The sequence below is a fragment of the Taudactylus pleione genome, unplaced genomic scaffold (assembly GCF_031769625.1).
Source record: "Taudactylus pleione unplaced genomic scaffold, aTauple2 ptg000070l, whole genome shotgun sequence".
NCBI lineage: Eukaryota > Metazoa > Chordata > Amphibia > Anura > Myobatrachidae > Taudactylus > Taudactylus pleione.
This window is the reverse complement of record NW_028284472.1, coordinates 10,119,987-10,142,900: the sequence shown is the minus strand read 5'-3', so window position 1 is coordinate 10,142,900 and position 22,914 is coordinate 10,119,987. Positions and strand designations below refer to the sequence as shown.

General features: G+C 44.1%; 1 protein-coding gene across 1 annotated transcript in view; it reads left to right on the top strand.

Moving 5' to 3' along the window:
- Positions 1-2,371: 2,371 nt before the first annotated feature.
- Positions 2,372-22,914, top strand: part of LOC148533764 (cytochrome P450 2C5-like) — a 96,717-nt gene continuing 76,174 nt past the window's right edge. Inside the window, exons 1-2 of the mRNA XM_088467249.1 lie at positions 2,372-2,453; positions 8,242-8,441. Of these exons, the coding sequence (XP_088323375.1) occupies positions 8,262-8,441 (180 nt within the window). The 5' untranslated portion in view covers positions 2,372-2,453; positions 8,242-8,261. The remainder of the gene's footprint in view (positions 2,454-8,241; positions 8,442-22,914) is intronic.

Here is a 22,914-nt window from a genome sequence, read left to right as displayed (position 1 = left end):
CCAGTAAACAAAAAAAATGCCTGCAATGACCAGAAGATCAAACGACAGCAGTTTCCTGGACCCCACAGATAGATTAATTTGTAAATGCTGCCTGTGCAGCTGCAGTAATCAGCAGGGCACAGGCATGGGATATAGACTGAATTATCTGTGGGCCCTCCAGGGCCTGGTACATCCGTGCCCCCTTTACCCCTCTTTCACTGGGCCTGTTCCTCTGTCTCCCCTTGCATGCTGGCACTTGGAGGCCAATGTCTCCATTACTTCTGGGATTTCCACCGCTGGCATGTATTTAACTTTAAGAGTAGTAATGAATGGAGCCAAGTTTGGTACATAAGTAGCAAACATCAGAAGTAAAACCAGAGGAGTAGTAAGGAATTGTGCCAATAAGGTAGCAAATAGGTTTGTGGAGCAGGCAGAAGCTGATAATCCAAAATAGGTTGAGGTTGGTACACAGATATGTAAACACTGATAGAGGAGCAGGAAGAGGGGTGCTCGAGAGACCAGAAGTACAGTACCACACCGGGTGGCACCACACCCAGTGACACCTCTTCAAGGAATCACACCAGGATTGGTACACCATTAGACAATACACTATGATGTGCAGGAGCAGATTCATAAGAATATCCATAAATCAACTAGGTAGTTTCTCTAGGTCAGGCATATTTTAAAAATGTTCAAAGGTGGACATAAGATACTTAAAAAATTCTGTAAAAGTCTGATAAATCTAAATTTTAAAGGCATACCACCTGGCAAGGTTTTAAAATAGCAGATGTGCACAGGGAAAGCAGTACTTTTAGCAGTGGACTGAAGCACACAACCTGACACTTCTCCCTCTTGCCCCTGGACTCCATTCCCTCTCATCTCCTCCACTCCATCTCTCCTGAAGCCTGCTTCTATACCATGTTCACCGCTGTCCCCTACTCCTTCAAACATGCCCTTGTTTCACCCACCTATAAGAAACCCTCACGATTCTAACTCCCTCTTTAACTATCACTCTTTCTCTCTCCTATCCTATGACTCCAGGCTCCTAGGGAGTATATTCTATCTAGAATTCATGTAATTCCTATCTTCCCATTCCCGTCTTGAGTCTATCTGTTGTCCCATCCATTCCACAGAAACCACCATCACTAAGGTCATCAATATCCTTCTCACTGTCAATGTCAATGGTTAATTCTTAAGTCTCATCCTCTCAGATCTTTCTGTTGCCTTTGAAATTGTTAATCACCAGCCTCTCCATCAAACTTTCCATTCCATCAATCTCCTTGAGTCTGTTCTCTCATAATTCACCTCTACTATACTAATTGTTCATTTTCTGTCTTTTTTTATTATTCCACTTCACCTTTCCTCTACCTGTCAGCATCCCCCATGGATCCATCATTGGCCCCCTCTTCTTCTCACTTTATACCTTTTTCTTTGGAAAATGCGTCAGCTCCTTCAGTAACCAATACAAACTTTACACTGATGATTCTCAAATTAATGTATCATCCAGTGACCTCTTTTCATCCATCCTCACTTGTGTCCCTTCCTGTCTATCTGTCATCTCATTTATCCCACACAATCAAGATGTCTTTTGCTCTTGTTGCTTCCACCTCCACAACATCTTTAGTATCAAGCCCTTTCTCAACCCAGACACCGCCAAAGGTCTTATCCACTCATCCTCATCTCCTAACTTGACTACTGTATGTTTCTCCTCTCTAGCCTCCCCCTAAGTTGAATTTGACCACTAAAATCTCAGTTTAACACTGCTGCTTGTCTCGTTTTCCTCTCTAGATGCTCTGCATTCGTTTCCTCCCTTTTCAACCTGATTAACTGGTTCCTTATCCCCTTCATAATCCAGTTCAAACTTCTCATCCTCAAATGCAAAGCACATAATCATTCTTTTCCCTCCTGCATCTCAAGCCTCTTTTCCTTCCATCCCCTTTTTTCATCCACTGACCACCACATCACCTACACCATAGTTACCTTCTCTCAAACCCACTTTCAAGAGGTTTCATACTCCTTCCACTTCTCTGAAACTCGCTTTGTCACTACTTCAGACTTTCTACAATGTATGGAAATATATTGTCAATAGAAATAGTTTAAATGGAGTATGAACAACATTCCCAAATGTATATCATAATAGACCATAGTGCAACTTCTGGCATGAAACAATTTAGACAGCTACAGTATGTGGATGATGGTTGTACCGATTAGTTACGCTAAATTATTAGCTCAGTTTTGATCTTATGTTGAGTGTCTCTTTAAGGTTTTTCTGGCTAGTTTACAAAAACCTAATTCTAAAATTGTTTACAGTGTGTGAGAGAACTTGCCTCTTTAATACCGTAGCTTCTGTAATATAAGTTAGAGCTTCCTTATAAATGCGGAAGAGCTTAAACAGATTTACTGAGTCTTCAGCATAGAGCTGGTGAGATTTCCGCAACTAAAAGGATCATATTTTGTCCTCTGCAGTCTTCAAGGTACAGTAAGATGTTACTATGTGTCCTGAAAGTCTATTAGTGTTATTTGAGGTCAATAATGTATTTTATTAGATTTATCTTAAGCAATGTTGGAACTGTCATTTTATTATGTACACATAAGAGAATATTGCAAAACGATAGTAAAAAGAAATCAAATACACATAGAAACATACTGTAAGTAGGGATACGTTCTCCGGCAGCAGAAACCTAATATATTAATGACAATTATATTATCTAAAAATCGTCTCTAGTTAAAATGATAATTAATGTATATAATAAAAGTATAACTTCTCTTTGAGGCTTTATTTTATTGTTTATGTGCTCAAGGAGTGATACCGATGTAGCTGAGAAAACATGTACATTACAATATACTGTAGGGTGCACTTTGTTGTATACATGATCTGATCATCTAAGTGCACCCTAATGTATTAAGTAGCTCCCCAGGCGCTCTTTGTTATGTTGTTCTGTAAACTTCGCACACAGAAATGTATTATTTACTGATTTGTGCATTGTTCCAACTACTGAACCATGTAGAAGTTTTGGTTAAGGATGTAACCTTATTATCTTGTGCTTAATGGATCACTAAATATTCACTAAATATAATGTTCAAGTTGATTCAATGTGAAAACAATTTTATATTAGTATTTTTAGGGGTTAAATAGACTAAGCAACACTTAGCAATGCCACGTCAATGGTTTCGGACACTGGATGTATAGGAGTAATAACATAAACTGCACAACACGCCTGGTTTTGTATATAATATTATTGCACTATACTGTACATCCATCGGCTGCATCTTATTTAGTGAGTGATCCTTTAAATAACACCACCCATGCTGTGTAGGATGGAATTAGTGTCTGAAACCCAGAAAATGGCACATTTCACCTAAATTGCTGTGCATGCTGTACATGAGAAACAAAGTATAAATCTAATATGTTCAGTTTATTTTACGTTTGAAAGTGTATTTTTATTTTTTTTATCATATTTTATATTAGTAAATTTATTTTTAGCATAAGGAAACCTTGGCTTGTTGTAGATTTCCGCTTTCAGACAAACACAGACCTCATTTTCTTTCTGCTCTTCCATTTTAAAATGGTGGGTGGTCAGCAAGTGGTAAATAGCAAGAAGTCTGTGCATAAGACAACTGATCTTGTCTCACAAATGTATCTTTCGCTCAAATATTGTCAATCTATATATATATGCCAGATGTAACCTACGCATTGCGCCCCAGATGGCTGCCTCGGATGGCTCATTCTTGGGCAGGATGAACAAACACGTGGATGTATTCATTCAGTGCATTTCATTTTTCAAATGTTTCAGTCAGCCGTAAATCTCATGCCCGAACTGCAGCACTGTTTGCTGTATTTACTAATCCCAGTTTTGTAAAATGTACTTCTCCCCACTGTATGATATACTGGTGTGCTATACATCCACTTTAAGCTATACTGGTGTGCTGTACCTCCACTGTATGTTATACTGGTGTGCTATACCTCCACTGTATGATATACTGGTGTGCTGTACATCCACTGTATGCTATACCTGTGTGCTATACCTCCACTGTATGCTATACTGGTGTGCTATACCTCCACTGTATGCTATACTGGTGTGCTAAACCTCCACTGAATGCTATACTGGTGTGCTATACCTCCACTGTATGCTATACTGGTGTGCTATACATCCACTGTATGACATACTGGTGTGCTATACATCCACTGTATGCTATACTGGTGTGCTGTACCTCCACTCAGGGCTGCATTAAGGGGGGGGCAACAGGGGTGATGGTTCCTGGGCCCCCACATCCGGAGGGGCCCCCACACAGTCAGTGTGACCTTGCCAAGAACATCTGTCTAGTGACACCTGTTCCAGGATTGAGGCTCATTGCCGCGAGTCGCTATTAATGTATGCAGTGGCACAGTCAGTGCCGCTGCATACAGTGCAGAGCGGCTCCTGAGTCTTCTCACCGGCGCCACGTGACACATTACGTCCACGACGCCGATGAGAGGACTAGGGAGCAGCTCTGCCGGGAGGAGGTCACGCCCGCACGCCGGCTCTAAGGTAAGTCAGAGGCGGAGGCTTTGGGGGTGGGAGGGCAGAAGCCTTAGGGGGAGGGGGGGAAGCTCCGTGTGGCTGGAAGGGGCCCCCGCAATTTAGTTGCCCTGGGGCCTCCACAAGACTTAATCTGGCCCTGCCTCCACTGTATACTATACTGGTGTGCTATACCTCCACTGTATGCTATACTGGTGTGCTATACCTCCACTGTATGATATACTGGTGTGCTATACCTCCACTGTATGATATACTGGTGTACTATACATCCACTGTATGATATACTGGTGTGCTATACCTCCACTGTATGATATACTGGTGTGCTATACCTCCACTGTATGATATACTGGTGTGCTATACCTCCACTGTATGATATACTGGTGTGCTATACCTCCACTGTATGATATACTGGTGTGCTATACCTCCACTGTATGATATACTGGTGTGCTATACCTCCACTGTATGATATACTGGTGTGTTATACCTCCACTGTATGATATACTTGTGTGCTATACACCCACTGAAGTGCATCCCCCATGGGCAGGATGTACTTCATGTGGATCTATTCACACAGGGTATATCATACTGCCACACATGTGTCAGTTTTCCCATATATTCCTTGGGTCCTTGTATGGTTTATCACCCACAGTGTAACCTTCATAGTGAACCCACCATGGCTGCCTCACCTGGTACACTCGTGGATGGGATGAAAAATACATGGACCTAACTATTATGTTGGGGCCCTACTCCTAGCGTTAGGACGCTGCAACCAGAGATGAGCATTGTGTCATCTCTTCTCGGCATAACCTATTCCACCCAGGGTAATCCTATGTAGTGCTCCCAAGACGGCTGCCTCATTTGGTACCTTTGTGGGTGGAATATATAACCCATGGAAGTTATTGCCCAAAATGTCTGCACCAACCCTGCAATATGCTTATTGTGCTCTCTAGGTTTCGGTTGATTTTAATTATCTCGGTGTGGTTTTCTATCCTATTTTTGTACAATGTACCATGTTTTCTGATGTCTGTAAAACGACTTTGAGTCCTATGGGAGAAAAGCGCTATATAAATAAAATTATTATTATTATTATTATTATTATTATTATTATATAAAAACAAATGTCCTGAATCACTGAATGCCCAGCCCAAACCCCTGGACCTAGAAACATGAAAATCGGGGAGTATATTCCTTCCATGATGTAGGTACCCACTAAGAAGGGATTTATCTAAATTCAACTCCTAAGGGGGTGAAAAAGGCTAAAATGTTTCCTCCTTCTGTGCACTGTTCTGCCTGACTGACTCATGGTGGCTGTAGCACAGATCATATTCAAACACCAACTGTCATGCGAAGTGCTGGAGAGAGAGGAAAATGTGTTACTACACAGGTGAGGGAGGGGAATGTTAAATGTGTTACTACGGGTGAAGGAAGGGAATGTGTTATAACATAGACAATGGAGGGGAATGTGTTAATATAGGGGTGAGCAGGGGTAATGTGTTACTAAAGAGGTGAGGGAGGGGAATAGGTCACTATAGGAGGGAATGAGGGTAATGTGTTACTACAGGTGTGAGGGAGGGATTGTATTTCTAAATTAGACAAGGGAATGTCGAATGTAGGGAAATGTGTTACTACAGAGGTGAGCAAGGATAATGTGTTAATACAGAGGTGAGGGAGTGGAATGTGTTAGTACACAGGTGAGGGAGGGTCATTTCTTACTAAAGCAGGGATGCAGAGGTGAAGGATTAATGTGTTACTGTAGTGGTGAGATGGAAATGGAAACAGTAAATATATAAGGTATACCAAGGTGAAACCAGGTACATCAGATATTTTCTGAATTTTCGAAGTTTTATGAGACAAATCAGGGTATAATTAGTGTGAGCACTACCCGTCTGAAGACTACTAGTCTTAATATATATAAACAAATATCCTGCCTCACTGACTCATCAACGCCCAGTTCAAACTCCTGGACCTAGAAATATGAAATTTGAGGAGTATATTCTTTCCATGACCTAAGCATCCACTAAGCAGAGATTTTTTCGAAATTTGACTCCTAAGGGGGTGGAAAAAGGTAAAATGTTTCCACTTGACCGAGGTAATAGAGTGGCAAAGCAACATGGCTCAATTGCTGCGGGACTGTAAACTCATTGTCTGGAACATGTGGAAGCTTCAGAGATGTGGCTGCAATGCAGTCCAATATTCAAATAGGGGAGCTACACCAACTGCCAGTGATGTTTGGCCCATTGGGTTGGCAGTTGGTGTACAGTTTATAAAATTAACTAAGCATAAAAGCTAAGTTAAAATGAGATGAACAAAATGGAAACAGTAAATATCTAAGGTATACCCGGGTGAAACCGAGCACATCAGCTAGTTCCCAGCTAGTTCCCTATAAACTCCCGAAGTTCGTACAAATATGATTTTTTGCTATATATTGCAGCTGGTATTTAAAGTTTATTAGAGGTCCTTAATCCTGAACTAATAGATAGCTCTGAGATAGTTAGCAGGCTAGATATTAGACAGATGGTCAGTAGGTATAATAATGTGAGATGGCAATGTCAATTAAAATGATTTAAAATACAACAAGAATACTAATTAGAACAAAAAATATGAATAAAAAGTTGAATCTATTTTTAACCATTACAGGGAAACATTGGTGAATAACCCCTAAAACTATAATAAGAGGGGAAATTCTAAAATGAATGTTAAAGTTATTAAAATTCAGCGGGCCGTGTTTCAACTGACCAGATTGTACTGTTTTCTTTAAAGGCCCCCCACGCATGGTGCGATTTTTTATACGATTTCACCGTTCGATCGTTTGGAATGACAATCGTGTAAAAATTGCCCTGTGTGGAGAGGATTACGACGCTAATGCGTGCTCCCGCTGACGCTGATCGTGGTCGCTGATCAATTGACCCTGCAGAAAGATATCAACCTATCTTCCACAATTTGGCACACATCGTTTCGTGTGTGAGCACGATGGACGATTTGTCATCACTGATCCTGGCCACTCCGCTCCACTTTTTTTAAATGTTCCAGGACATGCATCATGAGGTTGATTGCTGCCAAACGATAAATCGTTAACGATTTGCAATCATTAATGACCCATCTATATCGTTTGTACAATCGTTCCATTTGTAGGCACAATATGGTTTGTTCAGGATTTCCAGGGAAATCGCAAATGACATCAGATCATTTGCAAATCACAGCGTGTGTGGTGGCCTTAAGAGTCTTAATTGAAATAAAATGGTTTTTAGTCCTCCATCAGCGTATTGTTCCCATGAAGCTGTATTAATGATGTCAGACATTAAACTCACTTTCAAGTAATTGGGGTAAATGTAATAGTCGGCCCTTCCCATGAGCGCATGACAACATAATGACGCACCCAGGGGGGGGGGCGCTTGCACCAGGCAGTACGGCACTGCCTGAAGTGTCCCTGCTAGTCAGATCCTCAGATGCTGTGGTCACGGGGCAGCAATGGTGCTGTCCCCAGGGCCCTGCACCGCTCACACAAACCTAATTACAACCCTGCTTGCAGTCATCGCCACGTCTACTTGATGTTTTAAAGGGGTAATCGTTTAAAAGGCAAAACCAGGTTGGTTTAGCCTATTAAATGATTGCTCCTTTAAAACATCGGGCAGACTCACCAGGAGCTCGCTGATGCCTATATGTCACAGGCTATTGCATTAAACCCCCATTGTCTTATTTCTATTTACAGTATATCGCTGACGTGTATTTTCTCATTTGATAGGAGAAAGCTTTGCTGACACCATGACTATCACTGACCCAGTCACAATACTGTCCATTATTCTGTGTATTTTTGTGGCAATACTTTTCTATGGACGCAAAAGGAACATTTATCCCAATTTCCCTCCTGGTCCCAAACCTTTACCAATCATTGGAAACATGCACATTCTGGACATGAAGAGACCGTACGAAACACTTCACCAGGTAATAATACATTTACTATAATATATAAAAAAACAATACTTTAGTGAGGGGGCTCCTATCACTACTTGTCCTGCATTGGACAAGTAGTGATAGGAGACTGGTGCTGTCAGGTGAAGACAGTATGAAGTATGGGAAGAATGCAGGAATGCAGCCATAGAGTTGAAGTACAGTTAAAGTACTGAAGCCAAGATAAACATTGGGCAATGTGACTAACAAACTGAAGAATGAATGACTGTCATGCATGACTGCTTATATTACAGGTGCTGGCCTCTCTTCATGTTGTAGCTGTGACTGGTTTGCTAATGTATTTTTGCATTACAGGGAAGCAAGGAAAAGCAGTTATATCAAACCATATAGGAACATGTATTATTTCTATATGGACTGGATTGGTTTTGGCCCAGTTAGAATCTGCCATTTTTGGGCAGAGGTTGGCTAAATGTTTAACATGGCTGCAATACATAAATTCAGTGTACCTGCTCTTTCTGCTTTTGGGTTAGGGAGGCTCATTCTGCTTTAGGGTTAGGGAGGCTCTTTCTGTTTTGGGGATAGGAAGACTCTTTCTGCTTTAGGGTTAGGTAGGCTCTTTCTGTTTTGGGGATAGGAAGTCTCTTTCTGTTTTGGGGTTAGGGAGGCTCTTTATGCTTTGGGGTTAGGGAGGCTCATTCTGCTTTAGGGTTAGAGAGGCTCTTTCTTCTTTGGGGATAGGAAGGCTCTTTCTGCTTTGGGGTTAGGGAGGCTCTTTATGCTTTGGGAATAGGGAGTCTCTTTCTGCTTTGGGGTTATGGAAGATCCTTCTGCTTTGGGGTTAGGGAGGCTCCTTCTGCTTTGGGGGTAGGTAGGCTCATTCTTCTTTGTGGTTAGGGAGGCTCATTCTTCTTTGTGGTTAGGGAGGATCTTTCTGCTTTGGAGTTAGGGAGGCTCTTTATGCTTTGGGAATAGGGAGGCTCCTTCTGCTTTGGGGTTAGGGAGGAAGCTCTTTCTGCTTTGGGGGTATGGAAGCTCATTCTGCTTTGTGGTTAGGGAGAATCTTTCTGCTTTGGGATTAGGGCGGCTCCTTCTGCTTTGGGGATAGAGAGGATCTTTATACTTTGGGGATAGGGAGGCTCTTTCTGCTTTGGGGTTAGGGAGGATCTTTCTGCTTTGTGGTTAGGACTGCTCATTCTCCGTAGGGGTTAATGAGGCTCTTTCTGCTTTGTGTTTAGAGAGTTTCTTGCCGCTATGGGGATTATGGAGTCGCTATCTCCTGCTTTGGGGTTAGAAAGGCTCCTTCTGCTTTTGGGCTTGGGAGGCTCTTTCTGCTTTGGGGTTAGGAAGGCTCCTTCTGCTTTGGGGGAAGGGAGGCTCATTCTGATTTGGGGTTAGGGAGGCTCTTTCTGCTTTGTAGCTAGGAATGCTCTTTCTGTTTAGGAGTTAGGGATGCTCTTTCTGCTTTGGGTTCAGGGATGCTCATTCTGCTTTCGAGTTAGGAAGGCTCCTTCTGCTTTGGGGGTAGGGAGGCTCATTCTGCTTTAGGGTTAGGTAGGCTCTTTCTGCTTTGGAGCTAAGGATGATCTTTTTGTTTTGGAGTTAGGAAAGTATCTTCTGATTTGGGGTTAGGAAGGCTCCTTCTGCTTTTGGGTTAGGGAGGCTCATTCTGCTTTGGGGTTAGGAAAGCTACATGTAGCATATGGAGCTAATTGCTCCTGTTGTGTGCACATAGTACATAGATCTGCTTAACTGCAATGGCTTAAACTGACAATTGCAACTATCTTCATATAGAAGTACTAGGCTTGCAGCACAGGAGCAAATAGTTCATGTGTTAAGTGTCTGACTGTTGTATATGAGGTTGGTTGCTAAGTCCCCTACATGGCATGCTGAGCATTGTGAATTTTAAATACATGGGGTTTATCCAAAAGTTATTATTGACAAGGTGCAAACAAATCACAGTATTACCGATAACTCACAAGTTAAGTAAAGTCATAATATGATGGTTGTTCCTATCCCAAATAAAGAGGAATCAAAATGTGTTAGTGGGGACAACCATAATCTCTGCAAGCAAACACCTACCAGGTCACTGAAACATCATTTAATTGGAAATGCCCTCAAGTTTCCAGGATTTGTGTATAAAGACTCAAATTCACTTGTATTTTTTAAAGATGTGTTATAGTAAGTGATGCATATTATTTTTACATTGTGTGTTTTTATGAATTAAATTTTGTTTAACAAAAACTTTATTATGATACTGTACAGCCATCCTAATGTATTTTAAATTGATGGAGAGTTCAATGGTTGAATAATTGTAAAGGATCCTGGAGTGATTTTGTGATACACCTACAGACAGCTTGGTTCAAGTGAGAATAAAACCAGAATGTTTTTTCTGATGATCTTGCAATATTGGGCCTGATTCAGACCCACTCGCTAGTCTGCGTTCGCACGCAGCTGGCCGATTTTCGCTATCTGTGCATGCGTAATTGGGAAGCGATTGCACGTTGAACATAGACGGCTCACTAGATTGAGTGACAGGACAAGCCATTTATGGGTGGTGACAGGGGAAGGTCAATGAAAATGGGGGTGTGGTGCTGTGAACTCAGGCGCAAGGAGTATCTTAACACCATTTTGAGGTGTACATAATTAAGAGGCAGCGTCATAGTACACGTCACATGGCTGTTTAAAATACAGCAGCGATTGCAGTAGGGTATGGTCAACCACAAGTGCTGCGTATACATCTGATGGCCTCCAATCTTACCGATTGTCTTATACACTTCCTGAAGATGACATATGTTGCAATGGAAAAGTGGGCATCTTATGTCAGGCTGGTGGGCATCTAAAAACATACGAGCGATTGCACGGCAAGACATAGTGGGAGTGCTAATGGCTTGCTTGCGATCATGGGATTTGCATACTTTTAGCCATATGGCTGCATGCGAACGCAGCTTAGCAAGAGGGTCTGAATCGGGTCCATTGGTCAAATGTATTAATACTCCACCTTCCAATTAATATTCTTGTCTGCACGGCTAAAGACTCTTAAAGGGTTCTGGAGTGCTTTGTGACATGCCTACAGACATCTTGTTTCTAGTAAAAGTAAGTGATCCTGGAATGTTGGTCAAAGGGACTGTTATATTATAACTAGGGGTGTGCACCGGCCACTTTTCGTGTTTTGTGTTTTGGTTTTGGATCTGGATCTTTCTTCGTGTTTTGGATCTGGATTGGTTTTGCCAAAACCACCCTTCCGTGTTTTGGGTTCTGGGTTTTGTGTTTTGGATCTGTATTTTTTTGAAAAAAAGCATAAAAACAGCTAAAATCACAGAATTTGTGAGTTTTTCTGCTCCTATGCTATTATTAACCTCAATAACCTTAATTTCCACTCATTTCCAGTCTATTCTGAATACCTCACACCTCACAATAGTGTTTTTATGTCCAAAAGGTTGCACCGAGGTAGCTGGATGACTATGCTAAGCGACACGAGTGGGCGGCACAAACACGTGACCCATCTAGGCGTGAAACTGCAGTGGCAGACAGGATGGCATTGAAAAACTAGGCCCCAAACTGTACATAATGCAAAGAAAAAAAAGAGGTGCAAGATGGAATTGTCCTTGGGCCCTCCCACCCACCCTTATGTTGTATAAACAGGACATGCACACTTTAACAAACCAATCATTTCAGCGCCAGGGTCTGCCACACAACTGTGGCTGAAATGATTGGTTCGTTTGGGCCCCCACAAAACAAGCTGGCAATTAATCTGTCCCTGCACAAACTGGCTCTACGGAGGCAAGAAGTCGTCCTCATCCTCCTCATCCACAGATTCCTCACCCTCTTCAGTGTTATGTACATCCTCATCCTCACAGAGTATTAATTCGTCCCTGCTGGAACCACAGGTCCCTCTGTACGTTCTGGAGGCTGGTCTCCCTGGAAGAGTTGATCATTCATTTTATGAACATCATCTTCTCCACATTTTGTGGAAGCAACCTCCTACGCCTTTCGCTAACAAGGTTCCCGGCTGCACTAAACACTCTTTCGGAGTACACACTGGAGGGGGGGCAACTCAGGTAAAATAGAGCCAGTTTGTACAGGGACCTCCAAATTGCTTCTTTTTCCTGCCAGTACAGGTACGGACTGTCTGACATGCCTACTTGGATGCTGTCACCGATGTAATCCTTTAACAGACAGACGCACGCTTGTCGCTGCTGCTTTGAGGATTCAAGTGCGGCAACAGCCCACACAATTCACAAAGACAGAAAAAAAAAAAGAATATTTTTATTGTTTGTGGAGCACACTTTGAGGGTTACAGCACCCTCTAACAGACAGACGCACGCTTGTCGCTGCTGCTTTGAGGATGCAAGTGCGGCTACAGCCCACACAATTCACAAAGACAGAAAAAAGAAGAAGAATATTTTTATTCTTTGTGTAGCACACTTTGAGGGTGTCACCACCCTTTAACAGACAGACGCACGCTTGTCGCTGCTGCTTTAAGGATGCAGGTGCGGCTACAGCCCACACATTTCACAAAGACAGAAAAAAAAAGAACAATATTTTAATTGTTTGTGTAGCACACTTTGAGGGTGTCACCACCTTTAACAGACAGACGCACGCTTGTCGCAGCTGCTTTAAGGATGCAGGTGCGGCTACAGCCCACACAATTCACAAAGACAGAAAAAAGAACAATATTTTAATTGTTTGTGTAGCACACTTTGAGGGTGTCACCACCCTTTAACAGACAGACGCACGCTTGTCGCTGCTGCTTTAAGGATGCAGGTGCGGCTACAGCCCACACAATTCACAAAGACAGAAAAAAGAAGAATATTTTTATTGTTTGTGTAGCACACTTTGAGGGTGTCACCACCCTTTAACAGACAGACGCACGCTTGTCGCTGCTGCTTTGAGGATGCAAGTGCGGCTACATCGCACACAAGTCACAAACACATTAAAAAAATAGTTTTTTATTTTTTGGAGCACTTCGTGAGTTACACCACCCTTTAACAGACAGACGCACGCTTGTCGCTGCTGCTTTAAGGATGCAGGTGCGGCTACAGCCCACACAATTCACAAAGACAGAAAAAAGAAGAAGAATATTTTTATTGTTTGTGTAGCACACTTTGAGGGTGTCACCACCCTTTAACAGACAGACGCACGCTTGTCGCTGCTGCTTTGAGGATGCAAGTGTGGCTACATCGCACACAAGTCACAAACACATTAAAAAAAAAATTTTGATTTTTTTTGAGCACTTTGAGAGTTACAACACCCTTTAACAGACAGACGCACGCTTGTCGCTGCTGCTTTGAGGATGCAAGTGCGGCTACAGCCCACACAATTCACAAAGACAGAAAAAAAAAGAACAATATTTTAATTGTTTGTGTAGCACACTTTGAGGGTGTCACCACCCTTTAACAGACAGACGCACGCTTGTCGCTGCTGCTTTAAGGATGCAGGTGCGGCTACAGCCCACACATTTCACAAAGACAGAAAAAAAAGAACAATATTTTAATTGTTTGTGTAGCACACTTTGAGGGTGTCACCACCCTTTAACAGACAGACGCACGCTTGTCGCTGCTGCTTTGAGGATGCAGGTGGAATCTAGACGGGATTTGGAACCGAGGACACACTACCTCCATCAATTGTCTAAATCCCAATGCACTAATGTCGGATACCGGACGCACGTCTAACACCAACATAGCAGTCAAGGCCTCAGTTATACGTTTTGCTTCAGGATGACTGCTGTCGTACTTCATCCTCATCGCTAGGGACTGTTGGAGGGTCAATTGTTTAGTAAAAGTAGTGATGTTCCTACTTCCTCTCTGGGATGATGAACAACTCCCAGCAGCAGCAACAGCACTAGTAGGAAGTGGTTCTTGATCTTTCCCTATTTTATTTTTATCAGAGAAAGTTTGGTCTTCCATTTATGTTATATTGATATATATACGTGCGGCTAAAGCGCACACAAACACAGAAAATATTTTTTTATTTTTGCTGGAGAGTAGTGCACTTTGTGGGTTACACCACCCTTTAAGTAATGAGCCAGCCGGCTCTTTACTTATGGGACACAGGCGCACGCTTGGCGCTGCTCCTTTGTTGATGCACGTGCAGCCACAGTGCACACAAGTCACAAACACAGAAAATATATATTTTTTTGGTTTGGAGTGTACTTTGGGGGTTACAGAACCCTTTAACGGTCAAGCCAGCCGGCCCTTTACTTATGACACAGGCGCACGCTTGGCACTACTTTGTTGATGCACGTGCGGCTACTGCGCACACAATTCACAAACACAGAAAATAATTTTTTTTTTGGTTTGGACTGGAGTGTACTTTCGGGGGTTACAGCACCCTTAACGGTCAAGCCAGCCGGCCCTTTACTTATGACACAGGCGCACGCTTGGCACTACTTTGTTGATGCACGTGCGGCTACTGCGCACACAATTCACAAACACAGAAAATAATTTTTTTTTTGGTTTGGACTGGAGTGTACTTTCGGGGGTTACAGCACCCTTAACGGTCAAGCCAGCCGGCCCTTTACTTATGACACAGGCGCACGCTTGGCACTACTTTGTTGATGCACGTGCGGCTACTGCGCACACAATTCACAAACACAGAAAATAATTTTTTTTTTGGTTTGGACTGGAGTGTACTTTCGGGGGTTACAGCACCCTTAACGGTCAAGCCAGCCGGCCCTTTACTTATGACACAGGCGCACGCTTGGCACTACTTTGTTGATGCACGTGCGGCTACTGCGCACACAATTCACAAACACAGAAAATATATTATTTTTTTAGCACTTGGGGGGAGCACCCCTGATGGACAGAGCACCCCCTGGACAACACTACAGCACCTCTTTAGGACTGGGACACTGCACAGGACTTTGGAGTGGACACAGCCCCTATGGAGAACTGACTGCACAACACAGTCCAGCCAGCCCCTATGGACTTTGAAGTAGTGGACACAGCCCCTATTAACAACAGCAGCACAGCACAACACAGCCAGCCCCTATGGACTTTGAAGTAGTGGACAACAGCAGCACTACACTACACTACACTACACAGCCCTAACTCCCACCCTCCCTCTTCACTGTCCACAGCCGAGTGAGAAAATGGCGCCGACGTGGGTACCTTATATAGGATCCAAAACCCGCGAGACTCGGAAGGCGGGATGATGACGTTTTGCCTCGATTTCAGATCCGAGTCAGGCGGGAAAAGTCGAGCCTGATTCGGATCGGACTCGGATCGGGGGGGCTCGGGGGGGTTCGGATTTCAGAAATCCGAACCCGCTCACCCCTAATTATAACACCTTCTAATGAATGTATTTTTCTGCACATTGGTGGTTTTATGATGTACAAAGTCTATCTGCCCTATGTTTTGTATGTATTTTGATCTAAGGTATTACTAAGGGGGAGGGGGAGAAGGGGCATGGGACAGCTAGGTGGGTGGTGCATGGGGTGTGGTGCCTTGGTTTTGTTATTGTGGCCCTGCTTCCACTATACAATACCACAAATCCCATAATTTTAAGTCAGGACTGGGGTCACAATGACATGTTTCAGAACGAAGCATGTCGTCAAGCTGCCCATGCCACCCACTACACTCAGGAAGTGGGCAGTGATGGGTGGCCTATGGAAGATTTGCATAATCTTCAGTGCATCTGTGAGAGCTCCCAACAAATGTGACTCCTCGACGTTCCTGGAGAGTAGGTAAGTATGGTGCTAACTAGAGATGTGCGTTGACCCCTGTGTTTTGGTTTTAGATCTATATCTACTTGTGTTTTGGATGCGTATTTTGGTTTTGGATCTGTATTTTTTTTTTTTTATTTATTAAATCTGCTAAAATCTATTTTTTTGTTCTTACAGTATTAATAAACTCAATAAAATTAATTTACACTTGTTTCCAGTCAATTTTGACCAACTCACAGCTCACAATATTGTTTTCATGCAGTTTAGGCCCAACGTTTGCACCAAGCTAGCTGGCTGACTAAGCTAAGAGGCAGCAGTGGGTGGCACTAACACGTGGCAGTTCAACTTCCAACATGGCACATCAGGAAACAAATGTTTTTATTATTCAATAGACCTGAGGGAGTTGGAGTATGTATGTATTTGAAGGCAGGGACAGGAAGGGTTGATTGGTAGTATACCTGGGTGTTGTAGGTAATATTTAGGAGCAGAACAGGACTAAGTGTATAATAGCAGGGACATAAGTGATTACATTTGATTTGGTTTATGTTGATTTCAGGATCACCACGGGTACAAAACTCCTGTATGATGTGAATAAATAATCTAGAATTTATAGGAGCACGATTACTTTTATTGAATTATTTTGAATATTTATTTCGCCGTATCCATTTATTCTATTAAAATGAGGAGATCTGCAGCTTTTTAATAATTACTAATAAAGGTTAAATTGTATTAAATTTGATTTAAGAGTGCCCCAACAACTAGCCCTTCTTGGCTCTTTGTTTTTTGCACATGTTATATTTTGGGCTTTGGGAGCACCACCAACAATATGTAATGTCACAATCTCTAAATACAAAATGAAATATGGTTGGTTGGGCAAAATGACAACTTTGCGGCCTATGTCAGTGCAGCGGTGCGAAGAATGGTCCAGGACCAAAGAATACAATTTGAAAGACTGATGCCTGACCTCATATTTAAAGCAAGGCAAGGTCTACTGACATCGGACACTACCATTATTACCCCGCCAGTAGTTCCAACCCTACCTAACCCTACCTACACTCAACACGGCAACACCCACCTACTATTCATCCCAAACATACCATTCACCAACTTCAAACTACCCACACTACCCTCCTGATACCCCACCCAGCTCCTCCTACTAACTTCTTCTCCCACCTACCATCAGACTCCCCCAACCACCTCCTCCTTCCAAACAACTGGGCCCCCACCCACCTCCACCTACCATGCTGCTCCCCCAGACACCTCCTCCTATGAAAATATAACTCCATCCACCGCGTCCTACCAAACTACTTCTACACCCTCAACACCCAATTTTTTCACATGATTATGTGAAGTAAATGAGGAAAATGATGATTTCTCCTAATTCTTATGTGTTTCACAAAGAATTCTACACACTTGTTTGGTGTTAAAGAAGTTTCATACTCCCTGGTAAGTATGGTGCTGAGTGCAGCATGGTGTTTGTGTTCCAGACTCTCAGGCGGCTAGGAACACATGCTGGAAGTGCATGTCAATGGGGCTGGGCCCACTGAATTTGCACTTTCTGCATGTGTTTGCGCCCTTGAAATCTGGGCCGCAAACACCAAAGCTCATGACGCACCATACTTAACAGGTATTGGGTAACTTTGGGAAACTTTTAAAATTTAGCCATATTTATATCTAAATATATCTTATTTTCACATAAGTATTTCCCTTCCACATAAGTATTATTTTTGATTCTAATTTTTCACATAACTAGCAAATTAGAGAAACTTAAAATAAAACATTTTTCTGATTTGCCAATAAGTGTGGTGTGTGTTATCTTACCTTACAATAACGGAACTGCAGCACCTTCATGATAGCCTTGCACGTCTTTGGGATAATGCGTCCCAAAGCTTGAGCCGAGATGCGGGTCCCAAACTTTAGGTCCTCAAAGGAGCGTCCCGTAGTCAGCGTAGCTACGAGCCTCTCCTCGGCCGTGATGGCCACCCCAAATTTGGTGTCCTGCTTCCATATATAGGGGGTCACCAGACGCAGCAATTTCTGAAGGGTGGTGTCATCCATCTGCAGGAAGTTGCGGTAGTCGTCTGGATTGTTTTCCCTCATCTCCATCAGCATGGGCATATAGGATTGACTCTCTCTCTCCTGCAGCCAATCCTTGGTCCAGCAGGACCTCATCCTCCTCTTATGCTGGGCCCTCTCCATCTCCTCACTCAGCTTGACCACAGCATAGGACAGCAGTGTTCTATAATGGCTGGGATCCATCACCACAAAAAGACAGAAAATAGACCACAGGAAATAGAGAAAGAAGCACTTTGTAAAGCCAGGCAATACAAAGCAATGCACAGTAGCTAGCAATGTGGAGCATTCAGCAGGGTAAAAACCGAGCCTCACTAAAGACAGAGCAAATAGGAGTGCACAGAGCTGAAGAGGCAGGCTGTTTTTATACCCCCAGTGAAGCCCAGCCCTCTATATAAATTTGGGGTCAATCTATCGCATGATCGCATATTTTTGGTGAGGCACATGATCAACCGTTTATACGATCCATCGTATAGTGATGCGTGTTCGTACGACTGATCTAATGAAAATTGTGTGTAAAAAAACACAAAGTCGTGTGGTCAGGACTGCCGGGGAGCTCCAGGGAAATCGTATGATGAATCGGATCTTTTGCTGGTCGTGTAGGTGTATGGCCAGCATTAGTGCCACAAGATTAATTATTTATGAATAAGAATAACACACTGCGCTACCACTTAGTGTCACAAGATTAATTATTTATGAATAAGAATAACATACTGTGCTACCACTTACAGTTATGTCATTGGGGGTCAATCATAGTTGGTCGCAAGCCCTGAGCACTCGCAACCGACTCAATGTTGCCCCACTGGGCATGCGCATGACGGAGCTGGCTTCGTCGTGCGCATGCGCGAGACCCAGCTAGCGATGGACGCTCCGTTGCTAAGGGTCTCGCAGCAGACGGGGTGAGCTGTCGATGGTGAGTGACAGCTTGCCGCATTTGGGAGGCGGGCAGGGGGCGTGCCTGCCCAAACGGAGGCGTTCCCGTCGGAACGCTTGCCATTTGGGGGCGGCCCCACTGACATCAGCAATGATGTCAGTGGGGAGCTTCCTGCTCGATCAGAGCAGGAAGCTCCCTGGGGCTTACGAGTGCCCAGACCCAACCTTAGGGTCTGGTCATAAGCCCCGATGGTCGCGATGGTCTTGACCATCGTGACCATCACTCATGTCGATCACTAGAGCTGTGGGTGTTAACCCACAGCTTAGCCATCGACAAGGAGGCGGTCGTTCAGAATGCAAGCGGCCGCCCTGATTCAGAGCGACCACTTGCAACTAACGACCGCCTCTGAATGAGGTCCATTATGTTTTATATATAATGCATGTTATTTTGCACTTTGTTGTGGTCTTGGCATGTAGAGTAATAATTTATTCACAATTGAGGAAAGAAGTGAAAAGTTGAGTATTAGACTGCGCTACCACTTACAGTGTCAAAAAATTTATTATTTCTGAATAAGAATAACACACTGCACTACCACTTACAGTCACAAGATTAATTATTTCTGAATAAGAATAACACACTGCGCTACCACTTACAGTCACAAGATTAATTATTTCTGAATAAGAATAACACACAGCGCTACCACTTATAGTGTCACAATACGTGGACGATAAACTGTGGTCTGGCCGGCAGTGTCACTGTACAAAAATATTGCAGCGAATATATATATTTTTTGTGGATTGATATATTTATATTTTTAATTTAATTTCACTTTAATTTTTTTCACACTGGGGAAGAGCATCCCTGAATGAGGCAGCAGCCCCTTGATGAATAGCACAGACAGCACCCCTTTTTTATGGACAACAAGACACCACTGCTGAGTGCGGACAGACCACCTGCAGAGTGACAAATACGTGGATGATAAACTGCGGCCATGTCACCATACAATAATAGCGCAGCTAAGTTGCTAACGCACACACACACACACACAAAATAAAAGCACTTTTATTTTTTTTAAACTGGGGAAGAGCACCCCTAATTGACAAAGCGCCCCCCTGGACAACACAGCACCCCTTAATGGACTTCAGCCCTAGCCTGATGGACAGGATAACAACACAGCAGCAGGCACCGTTAATTGACAGAACAAGTGACACAGCAGCTGCAGCACCCACTGAAGGAAGCCCCCTTGATATACCGCAGCCTAAGTCCCTTTATGGATAACACAGCAGCAGCCTTCAGGCCAAAACCCTGACTGGACACACGCACTGAGTGACTGACAGTGACTACACATCTGCTAGCTTCTCTCTCCACAGCCGGAGTGAAAATGGCGCCGATCGCGGGGACCTTTATATAATCCAAAATCCGCGAGAATTCGACAGCGGGAGGATGATGTTTTGCCTCGTTTTGAGATCCGAGTCAGGCGGGAAAACCCGAGCCTAGCTCTGTTCTCACCTGGGATCTGGAAGTTCGGGTGGAACCTGACCCGCTCATCTCTAGTGGTAACCATATGCTGTACTTGCAGAACAGGATGCACCTTTATCACTGCTTGAGCTTTGCACATGGGTGAAAGTACACTTACAGTATTTTGCACGCATTTTAGGTACCTACGCTACACCAGCCCCAAAATGACAGTATTTTCGGAGAAAATCCCCAAAGCTGCATTTGATGAAATGGTTTGGTTATAAAGTGGTAGGAGGTTGCTCTTTGATGTTACATATAAATGTTTGCTTTGTGCCCAACTGCACATGCTCACCTCTGGTAAGGTCACAGTTCCCTCTACTTGGCCACAACATGGGCATTGGGACACTTATCCTATGTGCATATACCCAGTTGCCATCAAGTCTAACCACTAGCCACAATTGAAGATGTAGCTGAGATGCATATGACTTTGAGTTGATCGTAGTTGCTCAAAGTTGAGTATGCTCATCTCAGACACATGTGCAGTACAGAAAAATCACAAGGTCTGTCCGCAGAATGGAGTTTTGCACAACTCTCAACCAGCTCCATGATATTCAAGTTATTGTGACCCCAACTGCCTATTATGGGCTATTGCTGGCGGTTGTGGGGGATGTTTCCTGTGTTCTTGGTGCCGCACACTACAGTGCTTTCTTGTAAGCATTCTTTAGCAACATGAGCCCTGAATGATCTAGAACTGGTAACAGTGTGAGCAGGAACAAGCAGTGGTCTAAATTATTCCAAGACAGAGCCGATAGAGTCTGAAAGAGTGTGTACACAACAATCATTAGCCTCAGTGAAGTAGAAGCTGCAGGTCTGTACAAGTCTTTTGAGGATTTGTAAAGACTGAGGGCCCGATTCAGAGCCGCTCGCAAGCGCTGTGCGCTCACAAGCGGCTCAATGGCTCCCCACTGCGCACGCGCCGCGTCCGGTGTGATCGAGCCCCGTCGAGCGACTGAAGTTCAGTCGCCATGGGGCTCGCAACAAGACGGGGTGGCTGTCGATGTTGATTGACAGCTCGCCATGTTTTGTGGGCGGGTAGGGGGGGTGGCCGGACAAATGCAGGCATTCCCTTAGGAACGCCTGGCGTTTGTAGGTGGGGTTACCGACATCACTAGTGATGTCAGTAGTGGACTTCCTGCTCTATTAGAGCAAGAAGTCCACTCAAGCTTGCAGCAACCAAGACCCTACCCCAGGGTCTCGTTGCAAGCCGATGGTTGCGACCGTCTCCAGCCCGCTCGCACAAGCTGTGAGTGGACACCCACAGCTTTGCGAGTGGCCTTGAGACAAAAAAAAACGCCCACAGACCCTGCGAGCTGCCTTCGGCAGTGAGTGGGTCTGAATCAGGGCCTGAGACAGTAGCACACTACACAGCCATCCCCACCTCCATCATCTAGGTGGGTTAGGTATGGGATCCAGTCGGTCAGGAATGCTCACAGCGACATACCGACAGTCAGAATTCCGACCCAACTAGGTAAATATTCTAACTAGGGGTGAGCGGGTTCGGATTTCTGAAATCCGAACCCCCCGAGCCCCCCCGATCCGAGGCCAATCCGAGTCAGGCTCGACTTTTCCCGCCTGACTCGGATCTGAAATCGAGGCAAAACGTCATCATCCCGCCTTCCGGGTCTCGCGGGTTTTGGATCCTATATAAGGTACCCGCGTCGGCGCCATTTTCTCACTCGGCTGTGGACAGTGAAGAGGGAGGGTGGGAGTTAGGGCTGGCTGGGCTGTGTAGTGTAGTGTAGTGTTGTGTAGTGCAGAGTAGTGTTGTGCTGCACTGTGCTGCTGTTGTCCATAGGGGCTGTGTCCACTCCTCCAAAGTCCATAGGGACTGGCTGTGTTGTGCTGTGCTGCTGTTGTCCATAGGGGCTGTGTCCACTACTTCAAAATCCATAGGGGCTTGCTGGACTGTGTTGTGCAGTCAGTTGTCCATAGGGGCTTTGTCCACTCCAAAGTCCTGTGCAGTGTCCCAGTCCTAAAGGGGTGCTGTAGTGTTGTCCAGGGGGTGCTCTGTCCATCAGGGGTGCTCCCCACAAGTGCTAAAAAAAAAATATTTTTTCTGTGTTTGTGAATTGTGTGCGCAGTAGCCACACGTGCATCAACAAAGTAGTGCCAAGCGTGCGCCGGTGTCATAAGTAAAGGGCCGGCTGGCTTGACCATTAAAGGGTGCTGTAACCCCCAAAGTACACTCCAAACCAAATAAAAAAATATTTTCTGTGTTTGTGAATTGTGTGCGCAGTAGCCGCACGTGCATCAACAAAGTAGTGCCAAGCGTGCGCCTGTGTCATAAGTAAAGGGCCAGCTGGCTTGTCCGTTAAAGGGTGCTGTAACCCCCAAAGTACACTCCAAACAAAATAAAAATATTTTCTGTGTTTGTGAAT